Genomic DNA, 16,589 nt, shown 5'->3' on the forward strand with positions numbered 1-16,589 from the left:
ATACTCCGTTGCAAGCCATGCATTCATCATTTTACCTAAACACAAGCTGGATCTAAATGACCTGTTACCCCTACCAAGGAGGTTCTGAATAGATTTCCACAAAACCCTGCTGTGGATGGGTCTCAGCCCAGAATGGACCCTGGATCTGGATAAATAGACGGATCCAATCAATTTTTCTATCTTTCTTTAAAATTGCGAAGAAACACTGCATTTTTCTGTATTTCTCAAGAAATAATGTTTGGATCTAAATGAAAACAATGATGTGTACTAAGGTGGCTGATATTTTTGAGTTAGTACGAGGGGACTGCTGGGCCTTGGCAGAGGTATTCTGTCTACTTAGTGCATTTCTAGTTATGTTATGTTATGTTGTGTTATGTTATGTTATGTTATAAGCAACATTTTGAGGTTCTTACTCATCAGGCATCCAAATCAGAAAGACTTTATTTATCCCTGTAAGGGAAATTGTGAGGTTTGACTTATGAGGTAGCATCGGTTAGTACCTCAGATCTGTAGGTTTGTACTTATATAAATGGAAACTCACTTTTGGATTGTATAAATAGATACTGTAGTTTCTAATATTGACTGAAGAGGAGTCAGCACTTTGCAACAGGTTGACGTAGTTAGCTCCATATCAGGCACAAACAAACAGTGATGGTGGCCATGTTGCTAGGCTGAAGGATCCTTAGAGGATAGAAGATTACTTGCATGACCACACTGTAAGCAGCACTGCATTCCCATCTGTCTTATCATCAGCCAGTCTTTTTATGCATCTGCCTTCTTCTACACCAACATTTAATACCTGTGGAAGTTTTCATCAGGTAGTTTCACAATAAAAGGTTAGCAAGCAACTAAGTCCGGACTCGAGTCCGAAACCGCTTGGTTCCTGGTGGGCCGGCAGATGAGATTTAGAATGTGATGGAGCAAACACTTCCTCTCCTCTATTTTTAATCTAATCAGTCATCGCAGCCTCTCTGTCTTCCAGTGAAACGAGGTTGCATAAATCCACTACAAACCGCCTCCGACAGGCAGGAAACTGTAGTGTGAACTGTGATCTAATTCAGCATCTGTGATGGCCCTGCCGCCCCTCTCATCCCTGCAGCTGTTCAGAAATTGGGATTCATGCAGTCAATGTGTTTGAGAGTCACCATCTCGCAGCAGAGGGAGAACACGGGTGAGAGAGAGGGTGAGGCAGGGGGAGAGAGCAGAGAGCAATAGACACAGAGGAGGAAAGGCGGGGGAGGCGAGGGCCGGGGGTGTGGGTGAGTCATGCGGCCTGGCTGGTCGAGGTGATGATCCTCAAGGTGCTATTTCTGGAGTTACCATCAATTCTGTGTGTGTGTGTGTGAGAGAGAGAGAGAGAGTTAATAAGGCTCTGAATAGCACAGACACCCTTCTGCGCTTCCCCAACCTAAATGACTCCCCTGATTGATTACAGTAAGAGCTTCTACACAGTGTAATAAAGGCTCAGTGTGTTGGAACCATCGACGGTCTGGAGTCGTTTATAACAAATCCTTTAATTACCCCCCCTTTTTTAAAATGTTTTTCTCTATGAAGTAAAAGGGATTTCACTTCCTCTTTAAGAACAAGAAAGAGCTTTGCTGAAACATGTGCAGTCTATTGAACTAAAGTTGTCTCTCAGGTACTCAGGTAAATTTTAAGGAAGATAAAAGTAGGGATGCACAATATACAACACCAGCCAGAAAATTTTATCAGCCCCATAATTTGTAAGAAATGAAGATACAAAGGAAAATGGCTTTCACTGACTGAACAGTTGCAGCATCTTCGGACTCAGATACAGCAGGCAGGAACATTTATTGTTGGTTTGCGATCGGCTGATAAAAACAGAGAACAGGAAGAAGAATGAGAAGAAGAAGAAGGAGAAGAAGAAAAGAGTGGAAGGCTGAATCCAGATGTCTACCCTCTGGAGGCAGACTGAGCCCGCTCTGTCTTCAGTCGAACGTACTGTGACATGTTTTTTTTGTTTTATACATTCATATTAAGTTTGTTTTGTTATGTCTGGCATCAGTTGAAAGTGAAGTACGGTGAATGTTTGCACCCCAAGCGGAGTCTCTGGAAGTCAGCAGAGAGTCTGCTTGAGGGCCTCATGTGACAGCCCTCAGCGCTCCGTCTCCCCACGAACCCACCACAAAGTCCACAAGTCTGCAAAAGTCTGGACATTTGGATGCAGCTGAACGATCGCAGCACGCTCCATCCGTGCTCACTACATCTTAGCCTTTCTTACCCTGAGCAGCGCAAAAAACTGCAGGTCAGGAGCTTCTTCTTAAAATGCAAAAATGTTAAATTATCGGGTATCTTATCGGTAAGAACGAGGTAGCTATCAGTTATAAGTATCTGCTAAAAGAATTTCATCCTGTGCATCTTTAATAAAATGTGCCAGATGTTTGGTACCATGAAATGCTTTAAGAATAAAACTAGCCAACATAAATCTGAGAAACATTAACCAAATACTATTCTCTGTGTTGTTAGGTTTAAAGAAGTATCAGTCATGGAGGTATGCTAACAATTTAAGATGAATGTAAGTGGTGATGAGACCATTCTGCAGTTCATTTGTAAAGAACAATGTCGGTGATGTGTCGTCGTGTTTAAAAGGATAAATACAACCATCAGACATTTTCAGCTGCAGATATTTCAGTTTTATTGTGTTCTTTGAAAAATAGACATACTGTTTATAGACATTGATATATATATATATATATATATATTTGTTCTTTATCCAATCCGACCTCCAATAGGTACTTTTACTGGGGGGAATCCACTGTTACATCAGGAGACATTTAGAACTGGGAGGCCATCTTTTGCGATGGTCAGATTGAAAGCAGAAAAAAAGAAAAATATCAATTGTGGATTTGAAATTGTAATGCAGAACTCAGCTTTGGTCAGTATAAGGATAGAAATAAACTCACAAGTCACAGCGTGGAACTACAAGTCAGCACATTTATTGATCACTTGGTAACGCTCTGACTGCACTAGAGGGCTTGGTTTAACAGCTTCTTCTCAATACTGTAGGTTTGCAGCTTAAAAGAGGTGGAGTAAGTGTTCCAAACGTTAGTATATTGTTCTTCGTAGTTAACGCTACCTGTTCGTGTTGTGTCTGCGACCCCGTGTGTCGAAATGACATCACAGAATTGTTCAACGCAAAAGTAGAAAGACAGAAAAGTGGAGGTTAATATTAAAAGGTCAACTTACATGAACACTCAGCAGGCAGACAGCAAATGTGTTATTTCATGGAGAAAGCAGCTGGGATATGTTTTTATTTTGGAAGGACTTGCAGCGTGGATGCACTGTAGGAGGCATGTAGCCTGATGGCACTTAGACTGTGACTACCAGTTTAACATTGTTCTAACCAAGTACAGTAAAAATAAAAGCTGTATTTATATGTTTTATGTTGTATGTGAGTGCAATAAATTCAGAAGATAAACAAACAACAACAAACAACTATTTAAGGTGGCTTGATCGAGATATTTTCAAAATATATTCATAACACATACAGACGAACATTTTCAAAAAGCAGCAAAACATGACCATCGACCATATTCACGTGGCGGCCATCTTCCCTCTGACATCAGGCTCAGGGTGGTGAATGTCACGTGCGGTAAGGCTGTCTTCCAGCTTGCAAGTCAAACAAACGGGGGTAGTCCGGCGAATTGTTATCGTTCACCACTTTGTCATTGATCAGCACTGGAAAAGACACTGGGCATCGGGCCACATTTCAGGGAAAAACAACATATTTGATGACCGGTAAGCTTCCGTTAGACAACAGCTAACGTTAGCATCCAACTACTTCCCAGCTGACGTAACCTTTGAGATATTTCAATGCAATACGAGCGGAAAGCCAGGAAATCCATTCTCAAATACCAGTGCACATCTTGAACGCGCTTCTTTAAACCTGGAAGAAACAAGATTTGAACGGTAAGGTTAGCTAGGGAGTGGTCGAATGCTAACATTACCTACTGGGTCATGAAATATTTAAACTAGAACAGAGCAACATAACATTAAGCCAGAATTCATGCTTCTCAACCTGGGAGTGAAATCATAGAGGAAAATGGCCCCCGTGTGAATATTGTCTCTTAACAGCTTGTTGTGCTTGTACGTCAGTTACGGTGTGTGAGTGCAAAGCTTCTACAGAATAAGTAAAACAAAATAAAAACCTTCTCGATGTAACTTCACGTACGGTACTATGCGATTGAATATGCAGCCAGTTAAAGTTGCATACAGCTTACTTCAAACTAGTCTAGTTTCAAGTTTCACGTGGAAGGCAGTTATTGTATCTAACACATCTGCGGATCCAGACTGACTGAAAGCGACGGTGCACACGCAAAAAGCAGAGTGTGCCCGCTCATCCCCCTGTTATGTAACACTCCTGTCACGTTGTTTGTCTCTCCCGAGGCGCCACCTCGTTTTAACACGCAGCACCTGCACCTATTTTTACCAGCTAATGACTCTGAACCGACAACATTTTGATTCAGAAAGTTGCAAAAATGTTCACGCTTGGATGGTGAGGCACTCGTCACCGACAGAGAGCGAGGGGCAGTCGAAGGGGTAATGGAGTGTGAAAAGAACAGAAAAGAAAACAAACAAAGTGATGAGACAGAAATCTGTTTGGTTATGTTTTTTTTTTTAAACTGACAGACTATAGACATGTAGACATTCGTCAGTTTGTCTGGTCTGTCTGAAGATTCACTGAAGGAGACAAGGTCGGAGGCCTAACGAGGCAGGAGAAAATGTCAGTGTGAAAGCTCCCCTTAAGGTCTGTTGTCTAATCTGCTTTTCCCTCTAATCTGTTCTGATGATTTTTCAACTCCAAGCCGAGTCTCAGTCGAGACTGCTCTTGGCCTGTTGCTGCGTGTAAACAGTACATAAAAGAAGTGTTGATAAAGTAAAACTTGTGTAGGGCACATTGTGCGGTTTTTGATTGACAGCTCTCACATGCATGTACACACTGTACACACAAAGTACTGCGCACGTAGACACACTAATCCCGCGATGCCGTTTGACACACACAGCAGAGATAATGGTTGTTGTGTTCTGTACTTCTTTTGATCATTTCTGCGTGTGGGGGTCAATCATCGCAGACTTCAAACACTGCGTCTGCTGCTCCAAACCCTCCAGCATGAGCACCGTTCTCCCTTTTACAAATTGCGAACCCTCTCAACAGAGAAACTCTGATGTTGTTGTTCGGCGGGTGTTTCTTATTGATTTGTTTTCTGGTTCAGTTTCTGGGTAGGGCTTCCAGACCTGGTGCTCAAACGGCAGACTTAAACTTTGCGCTTATACTCTACTCTGCGCTTATATAACCCTAAGATCCGGCTCTAATGTCAAACAGCAAACAAAGATTAAGAAACCAATACTATCAGTCATGTAAGCTGACCTTTCAGGAGAGAAAATGCACACATGGAATCGACACTCACGCACAGTCTGCACACCAATCGATCATCACACATGCGTCTTCACTGTATGCCTTCATGTGGACTTCTGTCAGGTCTCTGACTTTGTGGACGTCGGCTGGATGTTCTGGACTTTGGAAAGTGTGACTGGAACTTTTCCCTCTCCAGGGGTCGGCGCTCTCATTATGGGGGTACCTGTGCCAAAAAAACACAAATTACGAAATCTTTTAAGATAGTTTTAACCTCACATTTTGAGCCTCCAGAGTCAGTACGTGGAACATTTGAGACAGTCTCTGTAATGCTACGTTCATTTTCGTGGGTCCACCATATACTGTATATGATGTCTCTCTCCTTCCCTTTTCCTATTGTACTCCGGGAGAGGAGCTGAAGTTTGTGATCATAACTGACTAAATTATGTTGTTATTCACCTGTTGTGTCACAGTAAACAGAGAACCCCATTAAAGGTACCTCCTTACTGTCAGGCCTTATTCATGTTCATTCCATAATGTGTTATGAAAGGTAGAAATGATTAATACCAATTATCCTTCCTGCTACCGATTCGGATACCAGAAATTTGTGTTGGTACTGTAGTACTGAGCTGATGCCAGTGTTTCAATAAAATATTGTGCATTAAGTTATTATGATTACTTAACAGCCCTATATTACAAGCACTGTAAGCACTAACAGAGGTACTGAAAATCTCTTACAGAGAATATTGATGGCCAGGGACATAACAACATTGACTGAACTACAAATAACCACGTTATGTCACGTCAAAACTGTCTTGCATTACGGAGCTGAAACCTGGTGCACAACAAAGACTATGTTAAGGAAGTATTAAGAATCCTGAGAATCTGGTTGCCAGAAAGCTTCGAAAATTCAGACCTTTGGGAGGGAATAAACCAGGAGCCAGTACAGGTGCTTGTCAGTTGAAGGAAATGCTCATGGATCGGCCACACTCTAAGAAAGCTGAAGGGCAATATCACCAGACAGGTACCAACATGGAATCCATTAGGAAAATGCCGTGGTGGAATACCGAGGCATATGTGGAGGAGGTAGGTGGAAGCAGACACGAGGGCAGAAGGATACACCTGGAGTGGACTCGAGAAGGTAACCCGAAATCGTGTACTGTAGGACGGATATGAGCGTGATATGAGTGCTTGTGCTCCATTTTGGAGTGAAACGGAAATGAATGATGCTACTAACCCTGTGTGGATGCCATGGATGTCAATTGCTCGTTATGGATATCAGCTACTTTGGCAGTAAAGCATAAGTTAAGTTGCACGCAGGTGTACAGTAGGGTTGGGCGGTATGAGCAAAATCTTATATCACGGTATGAGTCATTTCATATCACGGTAACGGTTTATATCGCGGTATGTTTTTTCTCCCCTGTAAATTCAATTAATGGCTTAAAATAATCATACTGTTGCATTTGATCATTTTCCTCTTTTATTTTTATTTGCTCACAGCAGCATAACATTATTTTAAAGAAAATGTGCGAACGCTCGTTCACGTCAGTCGGGGGGTTGGACGGACGGACGGTCATCAACTCCGTCACCCGGGGGACGGACGGATGCTCGTTGCCGTTAGCCGGGAGCTAACCGGGGGACGGACGGACGGTCATCAACTCCGTCACCCGGGGGACGGACGGACGCTCGTAGCCGTTAGCCGGGAGCTAACCGGGGGACGGACGGACGGACGCTCGTCACCGTCACGCGCGGGGAGAATCCTGCTTAGGCGGGAGGCAAAAATGCTTGGGCGCCGCACCTAAGCCGTATAATTGCAGGGAAAACCCTGGATTGTCATCACCCCGGCTGTTTCTTCTTCGTCGTGCTCATACAACCGCGCCGAGCAGTCTGCTGCAGTGCCTGCAGTGCCCCGTGTGTTGAGGCAGTGTAACTACAGTGACTTAGAGAGATGCCGCAGACATCTGCTCTTTCTCCGGTATAAACGGTATTGCTAAATCTCTACCGGTGGACACTTTTATACCGTCACACGGTATAATACCGTCATACCGCCCAACCCTAGTGTACAGGATGCTAGTGGGTAGCAACAGGGCCCCATTCCTCATAAATAAATAGTGTGTAATCGAATCAGTGCACTCGCCTATACCAATTACAGCCTTTTAGGCCGTATTGGAGGCCTATTTTTTTATGCTGGCATTGGCATCGACACAACCCTAATAATAACAAAGTTAAACCTCACCAACTGTTGCGTGCAGATCTGCCAACCTCTCCTTAAACTTCTGCTGCAGATACAATTCTTCTTTGGAGTAGCTTTTGGCAAAGGCAGACAGCAGGAGACCCACAGCCATGGAGGTGCCTCCCACACAGAACAGCACGGCTCCGGTCAGCTTACACACATCCAGCGCGCGGTTGAAACTGACGGCGTGGCTGTTTGAGAAGGAAGAACATTTGTTAGCGGCATCCATCAGAATTGTATCACCAATTCTCCGAACTTTGTTTTGACTTTTATTCAGATGCTCCAAGGTGTAAACTTTTAAAACTTTGAAGCTGTAGGATACAATGTCTGATGCAATAGTTTTGTTCTAACTTAGGCTTAAAGACCAGCTGTCCAGTTTCTGTGCATGTGTGATCGAAGGCTGCATCACCTGCACAGGCATTCCATTGAAACAACATGCCTTTTATTTTGTTAAGCTAAATAGACAGAATTGCTGTACAACAATATAAAAAAACTCCATCCGAGTATGGTTCCTCTACCTGTCAACGAAAAGGAGATCATCCTCGCCAAACGCTTCGATCCTGGCTGGAGTGGCGTAACCCACCAAAACAACAATGAGGCCTGCGAACATGATCAGGGTGCCGAACGAGAGACAGACCTGGCAGGAACAAAATGAGTTGTGGGGGAAAAAAAGAGCCCGTTACACCAAAACTCAAGTCTGTTTTTATGTAATTGAAGATTGTCGCTTACAAGAACAACATGACTATCCAAATGACAGCAGGGGAGGCGTGGTTCTTGTTCGACCTCACCTTCCAGAGTAAAGAGCTCCACCTGCTAGGCGATCTCTGAATCTGAAAATCTTCATCACGTTCCCAGATAGAAGCCGTGCACTCCTCGTAAAACTGGATGGGAGATCAGAGAGACATTCCAAACATTGAAAACCCACAAGAGATCGAGATCTAAAGCCCAAAGTTTTAAACATGCAGGTGATAAGAGACTGTCGAGATGAGGGGTTTGTAAATGCATATTTGTTGAAGGGAGGCTCCATACTCATCTCCCTCTCTTGTGCGTGTATACGTGTGTGTGTGTGTGTGTGTGTATCTGTACTGAACCTGGTGTAGGTAGGAGCGGACTCCATACTGCTGGCAGTTCCCGCTGGCTTGAGTTTGCTCAGCATACTCCGACCCACAGATCTCTGAGCAAGACGTCATCCTTCACATCTGTCTACCTGTTTCAGAGCACACACACACACAAACACAGAGACACAGACAGACACACATGCACAACACACACAAACACACACACACACACGCATGCATGCATGATTGCTCGGCTGCACACTCGCTTGAAGAAACCACCCACAGCCCATGCGTTAACATGTGCACACACTTGTGCAGTACGTTTATATATTCGTACACACGAGCACGTGCCCTCACGCACAGCACCAGAAAGTTACGTAACGCCGCACTGGAGGCATGGCTGCCTCGGAACATTGAGATTAATGATGCGTCTCTCCTTGTCTGCCTTGATGAAATAAGCCATGAAATATTACATCGGCCCCTCCACGTTAGATTTAATATTGTGTCGGCCGAATGGAGACTGCGCCGACATGCACAGAGTTAACCTTCTCTTCTTTTCATACAGTGCATCGTTCAAAAATCATAACATCGAAACCCGTTTTTTTATTCTGTGCGTCAGAGCTGTTGCAGTTTACAAGGTGTCATACAAGATGTAAGGTAAGGACAGATTGTACACAGTCTACCCTGCCTTTTGTCTTACAGTACAAGTAATGGATCATGTTGGCCATTCTACAGTGGCCCTGAAGGTCAAACCACAGCAAAATTTCATGAAACACAGCAACATTTCACAAAACAGCATTACAGAAAACATCACCTTACAATGTTATTTTGTGAAATGCTGCTGTGTTTTGTGAAATCTTGTTGTGCTTCTGCACCTTCAGGGCCTCAAAGTGCACCAACAAATATAACAACTATCATACAAATATACACCCAGTGCATACATAAAACTCCTTCAAGAAATGCACAGTAACTCACTATTTTGTTTCATCTGTTTACACATTATACTGGATACCTCTTTTCTTTGTTTCGTTGCTACAAGAGTACCTCTTCCATCCTGATAAAAAAAAAAAAACATAAAAATCCAATAAAACATCAACTTTCGCAAATGTTATTATACTCACACTCGCAATTCCCTCAGTATCCATTTGAGCTCCAGAGGCATTTCACAGCTCAGTGCCTCTACACAAACACATATAACTATGTTTCAAGTTTTTTTGCCAGCTAGCACTAAATCTCAGCTGCTGTTTTCTGTTGCAGCACGACGGTAATAGACTAGGGAACAGCATCGGGAATAAAAAACATTGATCCCAGCATTGGCAGTGTTTGATGTATATGCCAAAAGAAGTAAAAAAGTGGAGAAATGCATTCAAGTGACATAGTCTTCTTCTTGATATGTTATGATCCCAGAGCAGCACCCTGTGCTCTTGTGACAAATGGACGTAGAGACTGCTCTCAGCTGTAACCAAGCACCAAATCAAATCTTGGAACAAAACCAGGCTTTTTCGGTTCAACAAGATTGGTGTGTAAATCAACTAGATGAGTGGGTGATGTAATGTAAAATAAAGAAGCAGTGATTACATACGTCTGAGGAAGAAGAAAATGAAATGATAACCCAAAAATGTTGTTGTCTTATTGATACTGTAGGGAATACATTTGTGCTCAGGGGAACTATCTCTGCAAATGTATTTATTTGCGTATTAGTTAGAATAAACATAAAAGTGCAATTACTGATGTATGATGTGCATTAAAGTGTTTGGTGTCGTCTTGGAAAAAAAATCAGAGGAGCTAAAACACGGAAGAGCATCATTGACCTTGGGCCATTAATGTCATTGCACGTGACTTGTGTGTTAAAACTGTGGACATAGTGTCAGTTTTGAAGTCTTAATATGAATGAATCCAGTATTTAAGGCACAAGTGTCTTTCTTATTTCCTGCTTGTCACTGACAGCTGACACACACATTTACATGTATTATATGATTCCATTGTCAAGCAGAGTCCTCAAAAGTCTTTACAGTGTGCTCAACACTTGATTTAGGCTCAACTTATTCTCAACCAGCACAAAGGTAAGAGTTGATGCCCAACATTTTATGGGGGTAATTTTGACGGGACGCATTCTGTTCTAACAGTCTTTGTTAGCTGCAGATGATAGATGCTCAGAAAGGTACAGAGGAGATTCGAGACTGTCTCACATCACCAAACATGAATTCTCGCAGTGCACGAGACACGCCGGGCTTTCAGGCGGATATGATAATATGAGTGCGATGAGTGAATTGCCGCATTAACATGAGGCACACTGTTCCTTGGTACCTCGTGTTCATCATATTACTGCTTAATTTGTACCTGCTGATGACTCTCATGAACATCTGGCTCTGCCCAGATACTGTGAAGTCTTTCTGTACTCATATCTGCATGTGATTTAAGACATGTGTGTGCAATATGAAAGACTGATAAATATTATGATTACTTTACAAGATATGGACTCAATTGAGGCCTCATTTATTTCCATTCGAACCCTGAACTTCAGTGTGAAACATTCAAGATTCAAACAATGTGGCTGTTCTGTTTTTCTTAGACTTTACTGCTGCATTTGATACAATTGATCATATTTTAGTTTCACAGTTTCACTCGTACTTGACAGAAAGGGAATTTTCTATTAGTATTTGTGAAACTGTGTCCAAACTTGTGTGAAGTGGAATACGGTGTCCCTCAGGGAAGCCTCCTCGGACCTGTTCTCTTTTATTTGAACATGCTCCCCCTAAGCAACATTATCACATCACAATGTCAAACATAACTGTTATGCCCTTGACCCTCTGTGGTTCAAGAACAATATATAAGCATACAGAATCAGATGTACGAGCAACGCACAGTAAATGGGCAAACCTGACTTAAAGGTGAGGTCATTTAATTGACTGATGAAGATGGCTGCAATGTCGCACACCAACTGTGGCTAATTTGAAGCAACACTTCCAAAACAAACCAATATACCAACAAATATAAGGACTGGTGTTCAAAATGCATATGATGTCATATCAGGTTCTTGGATTATAAAAGGAAACATTCAGATGAGCTGACAGCTAAGGTCATTTTCCTTCTCATCTAGGTGTATCCTCCAGTAATATGTCATTTTTTTTTTCCAAACACACAAGGAAATCCAACTAAAAACGATCATCACCCACATCAATTCAAATAAAATCACAATCCTGTCGATACAGCCATCCAAATGCAACCCTGCCTGAGCCACAACACGCTCTGTGAACCGCTGAACCGGGAGCTGGCCGTGGTGCTGAGCGCCATTATTACCATCCAGCTCTCAGCCCAGCAGGAAAACACACAGACGTAATGTGTGACGCCTGTCTGAAAACAGACCTCATCCATTCGTCCTCCTCCCAACCCCCCATGAGACGCAAATAGACACACAGCACGCTTTTTTTTCTCCAGTTCTAACTCAAGAAAAAAGGTTTGACTTTGCATCCGAACTACATCGTCTCCTTTGACGTCTTTACCACCTGCAAAATGTCATCCTCAAAAAAGGATGACATCTTCGGGTACAAGAAGTTTAATCCCGTTTAATCATGACACCGACGCCAGAAACGCTTAAAATGAAAAATAAAAAATGAACAAGCGACCCGGGAGAAGGTGTCAACACAAAGTTTTACAAACAACATTTGTTTCCCACATTTTCCTCCGAATGAACGCTTTCCTTCCAGATGTGCAAAGAGGGTTGCCGTGCGCAAGGATGTGACACCGCTGGAGCCGTCCGCGCATGGAAATATTATTTCCCGATATGATTATCTATGGACTCAACAATCCGGCCGAGCCTCTGCAACTCCAGACATATGATTTAAGATAATTTAAATCGCCATTTACCTGTCATTAGCAGCTCGGAGAGTGATCACTCGCTGCTGTTCCCTTAGCCGGGTCCCATCACTCTACAGTCACCTCTCTCTCTCTCTCTCTCTCCCCCTCCCTCTCTCTCCGTTGATGATTCAGATTTTCACGTTGTCTACTGCGCATGCGTCACATCCATGACAAAATATGATTCAATGGCGAATATAAATAAACAGGCAGGAGGATACTGTATAGCTGAACAGAGAGACATCCATTCAAGATGCAGTCGTGTCTAGATGAATGAATTAATGCACACAGCCAGACAGATAGATAGATGATAGATAGATAGATAGATAGATAGATAGATAGATAGATAGATAGATAGATAGATAGAAGGTGAGGTAAATAAAAGGCTTTCAAGTCGTGCACCCAAATCCACAGGTACACAGTAGTGCAACACACACACACACACACACTCACACTCACACACACACACACAAACACACACTGTACACAGGATAGGATTCCAGTCACATTCCTGGGCAGTCTATTTTTAGCCCCGTCAATGACGTACACTGTTGAAGGAAGTGTTAGTCATCATCTCAGCGGCCCTCTTGACAAAAAGGTCCGAGGACCTCAAGTGACGCGTCACGACACACACTACGATAAACCAGCTTCCATGATTTAATCACTCGAAGTCAGAAAACAAGTGAGTGAGCGAGTGGAACTTTTTTACAGGTCAGGCCGATTTACGGGTATCATCATCCGTGTGGGCTGACTGTAATAGAATTAGACAATAAGCGTTTCCTCCAAAGCCCGGCACCACGTATTCTCATGTCCATTTCTTTTGAACGCTGAAGCCAACCGTTAGTAGATTAATAGAGATTAATAGAGCTGTGGTGGCAGAATTGATTACCTCTGTGAGTTTGTACATTCTGTACAGTGAGTTAGGTAGTTTGAGACAAATGGTGAATGGTGAGCCTCGGTATCATCCCAGATTATAATCAGGCAATAGACAACGTTTTACCTCTATTGATGGTTCTGAAGCAAAAAACAATTGCACAGAGTGATGGCTTTAGAAAGATGAGACCATCTGCTGTATGTATAGATTGGTTCCCTATAAACCTTGATTTCACTACACTATCTGCCTGCCAATCGAGTTCGATTCTTCCTGCAAAACTGAAGGTCGCATAACGTCACGAAGGAAGCAAATCTGCCAAGGAAGGAAGGGCCGCCAAGTCACTGAATCTTACTTTGGTGCCAGACTGTGGTGTCAGTCATTTGAATTATATGGGAGATGCGTGGAGAATCAAACTAAACCCCAACATGTCCATTTCCTTTGATTTCTAATGAAGAAATACCCCCCCACACACATGATTGACAGGGCTAATAACATTGTGATCAAACAGTCTGACAAACTGACAAGACTGCAATTACACTTCAAGCCTTTCCAAAACCAAATCAAGCAATGGCCGTGTCAATAAAAATATTCAGTCGTTAACTCTCATAAATTTCTCCGTCCATCTTCCATAGACTTCAATAAAGCTGTCTGGCACCGAAGCAACATTTGGCAACGTAATGACTCTTTTCAGATTCCTTGAACAGAAACAGGAAGAGGCATTGTTTTTCCAGGTCTCCGTCCCCAGGTAACGGTGGGCTAACTGGAATATCTGTTTAAACTGTAATAGATAAATAAAGAACAGCGAAGGCAGAGATGGAGAGTGATACAGTAAAGAGGTAAAACAATAGTGAAGGACGCACTCACTTGATGAGGAGTGCTCCGGTGTTGTGTTTGTGTTTCCTCTGGCCAGCGGTACTTGAGATGGATCAAAACCAGCATCCTCTCCACTAGATCACTAAACAAACCTGGTTACTTATTAATGCAACCACATGTTTTACTCTGCCTTTTCATAGCACCAAGATCAGGATGGCTGTGGGAAATGGATGTTTTCTGTTTTGGACAGTAACCAGGCCATTAGCCGTTAGCCATAATGCTAGTCAGGTTGGCCCAAATGCGGAATGCCGCACTGGAATCCACTAGAAGGAGATGAGTGTTGGAAAGTGTTTGATATCCTTTGATATCCTTGATTATCCTCAGGAAAATGTTGGCTTCCTTTGTGTCTGGCTTTGGAACTTCATTTGAGTCACATAAATATAGCCGGGGATTAATTACTGCTCTGATTCTTCCCTCTCTGAGGTTCTGACTGTGTGACAGCTAGAATGACTCCTACTTGTACTTATGCAACATCAATCAACATTAATTAATTTTCAATTGGCTGCTCAGAGAGCTGAAATATTTATAACTCTGCAGTTCTGATTCACAAAACATAGACTCAGGAGGTAGAGTGTGTTTGATGAAGTCAGCGGTGAAAGGGCAGTCACCTCGGGCAAACAGTACCGAGAGAGCTAACACGGTACAGAACAAAAGCAGGATCACTGAGGCAACAAATTGACAAAAACTGAGAAGGACTGGCAGCTACACTGAGACTGATTACGAATGGCCGGAAAGGTGACTGGGCCGGATGATGAGCTGAGGCAAATAGGTGAGGATTGACAGCTGACTGGCAGAAGGTGAATGACATGTCTCTGTTAGCAGGCGGATCAGGAGAGCTTAGTATGCACAAAACATCAGCTGAACAGGAGGCAGTGAAGGGAAATGAGAAGGTCGGGAGCAGCTGTCGCCATGACAATGATCTTGGGGATATTCGTGAGTTGAAGAGAAGCTGTAATGTCTCGAAGGAGAGGCCATTTTGTTCCGTGCGTCAGAGGAGCATTTCAGTGGGCTTGTAGGAGGAGAGGCTTTTTTTTTAGCAATCCTTGTTTACTTCACATTTCTGATTAAATGGAAAATGATGTATCTAGTAATAAGTATTAAACGTTTTGCTAACGCTTTATATTATAGGCCCCTATAATAAACAGAATTTATAAATAAAAAGGCCCTCATATCCTTATGAGAAGCTTATTAACATGAATCAAATCATTATAAATAATACCATAATAGACATGGTTATTGTTGGATGATAAGACATCTATTATTATCATGCCATCAATCTATGATAATCTTATTAAAGCAACAAAAAAAGCTGAGCTATAAAGCTAGCATAGAAACTCAGGTTGTGTCAAAACACCCTATTTACTGTTAACAAGTTTCTTATAAGTGCTTATAAATGCCTTAGTATTTGAAAATAAATGTGTGTAATACTATTAATAACTCTATTACAGTCTTATTAATGTTAATAAGTATCTTGTAAGGATTTACAAAGGCCTTATTGTCTATTAACTAATGCTTATTATGAGGACCGTAACATGAAGTGTTTCAGATGTTTTATGTATGCTAAATTTTAAGTCATGGTTGCTCAATAGAACATCAAATGAAATGTAAGTGTATATTCTACTGTATAATGTATAAGATATCATTTGCCTTTTCATGATTAACAATAAGTGGCTGATAGCACATAAGATCACGGGCAAAAAAAAAAGCGTATCTACAAGGTTTTGCAGCTTACCTATTACAACCGTTTTTTGTTTTATGAAAAAAAACCCTCCAAAGTATTTTGAGGAATATATGGTCGTATGTGTGTGTTGTGTCTTCCCTCAGTCCAGAGGACCAACACACCTTTACAGTCCAATTTTAAAGCAAAATAAGACGCAATAAGGAAATGCTTTTTAATAATAGGTATGTTAGTAACTATCTATCATTGATTAACAACACAATCTGCGCTGCCACATCATCTTGTGCGTGTGCTAACTCGTACAAATGCACCTTTGTTTGGAATAAAATGTTCCGTCATCCCTCTCTCTCTCTCTCTCTCTCTCTCTCTGTCGCTCTCTCTCTCTCTCCCTCTCCCTCTCTCTCGCTCTGTGTACAAGCTGAGCATCTCAGAGCGGAGAGAGGGTCGGTTTCTATGGCGACGTGAAAAGGTCACCTTCAGGAAGTTCTCTGTGAGCGTGTGCAGAATGCCAGTTGGATAATCAGGCTTCCCGTAATGACTGATAACAGACCACAGCTCATTAGGGGGAGAGAGCGAGATGGGGTGGCGGGCTGGGGGCGGATCGGGAGAGATTATTAGTCATGGAGCAAAAGAAACAATGAAGC

At 42.5% G+C, this 16,589-nt stretch overlaps 1 protein-coding gene across 2 annotated transcripts; it reads right to left on the minus strand.

The window, feature by feature from the left end:
* Positions 1–2,631: 2,631 nt before the first annotated feature.
* On the minus strand, positions 2,632–12,662 carry nrsn1 (neurensin 1). 2 transcript variants are annotated; one of them, XR_003981235.1, is made up of 7 exons: positions 12,533–12,662; positions 8,699–8,814; positions 8,396–8,488; positions 8,126–8,244; positions 7,611–7,798; positions 5,430–5,600; positions 2,632–3,907 (listed from the first exon to the last, which is right to left on the minus strand). XR_003981235.1 is itself a non-coding variant. In XM_030394380.1 (6 exons), exons 2-6 carry the CDS (start codon positions 8,795–8,797, stop codon positions 5,497–5,499), a joined length of 603 nt encoding a protein of 200 aa, XP_030250240.1. In that variant the 5' UTR covers positions 8,798–8,814; positions 12,533–12,662; the 3' UTR covers positions 2,632–5,496. The 2 variants fall into 2 exon arrangements, 1 of the variants encoding a protein (XP_030250240.1); XM_030394380.1 differs by having other exon boundaries at positions 2,632–5,600.
* Between the last annotated feature and the right edge of the window lie 3,927 nt (positions 12,663–16,589).

The sequence above is a fragment of the Sparus aurata genome, chromosome 17, assembly GCF_900880675.1.
Source record: "Sparus aurata chromosome 17, fSpaAur1.1, whole genome shotgun sequence".
In the NCBI taxonomy this organism is placed as follows: Eukaryota; Metazoa; Chordata; class Actinopteri; order Spariformes; family Sparidae; genus Sparus; species Sparus aurata.

Coding starts and splice junctions, on each gene's coding strand:
- nrsn1 (XM_030394380.1), bottom strand. CDS start 8,797: ATGACGTCTTGCTCAGAGATCTGTGGGTCGGAGTATGCTGAGCAAACT. Junction 8,489..8,698: donor TCCGCTCCTACCTACACCAG/GTTCAGTACAGA, acceptor TCTCCCATCCAG/TTTTACGAGGAGTGCACGGC. Junction 7,799..8,125: donor GATCTCCTTTTCGTTGACAG/GTAGAGGAACCA, acceptor CTTCTCAAACAG/CCACGCCGTCAGTTTCAACC.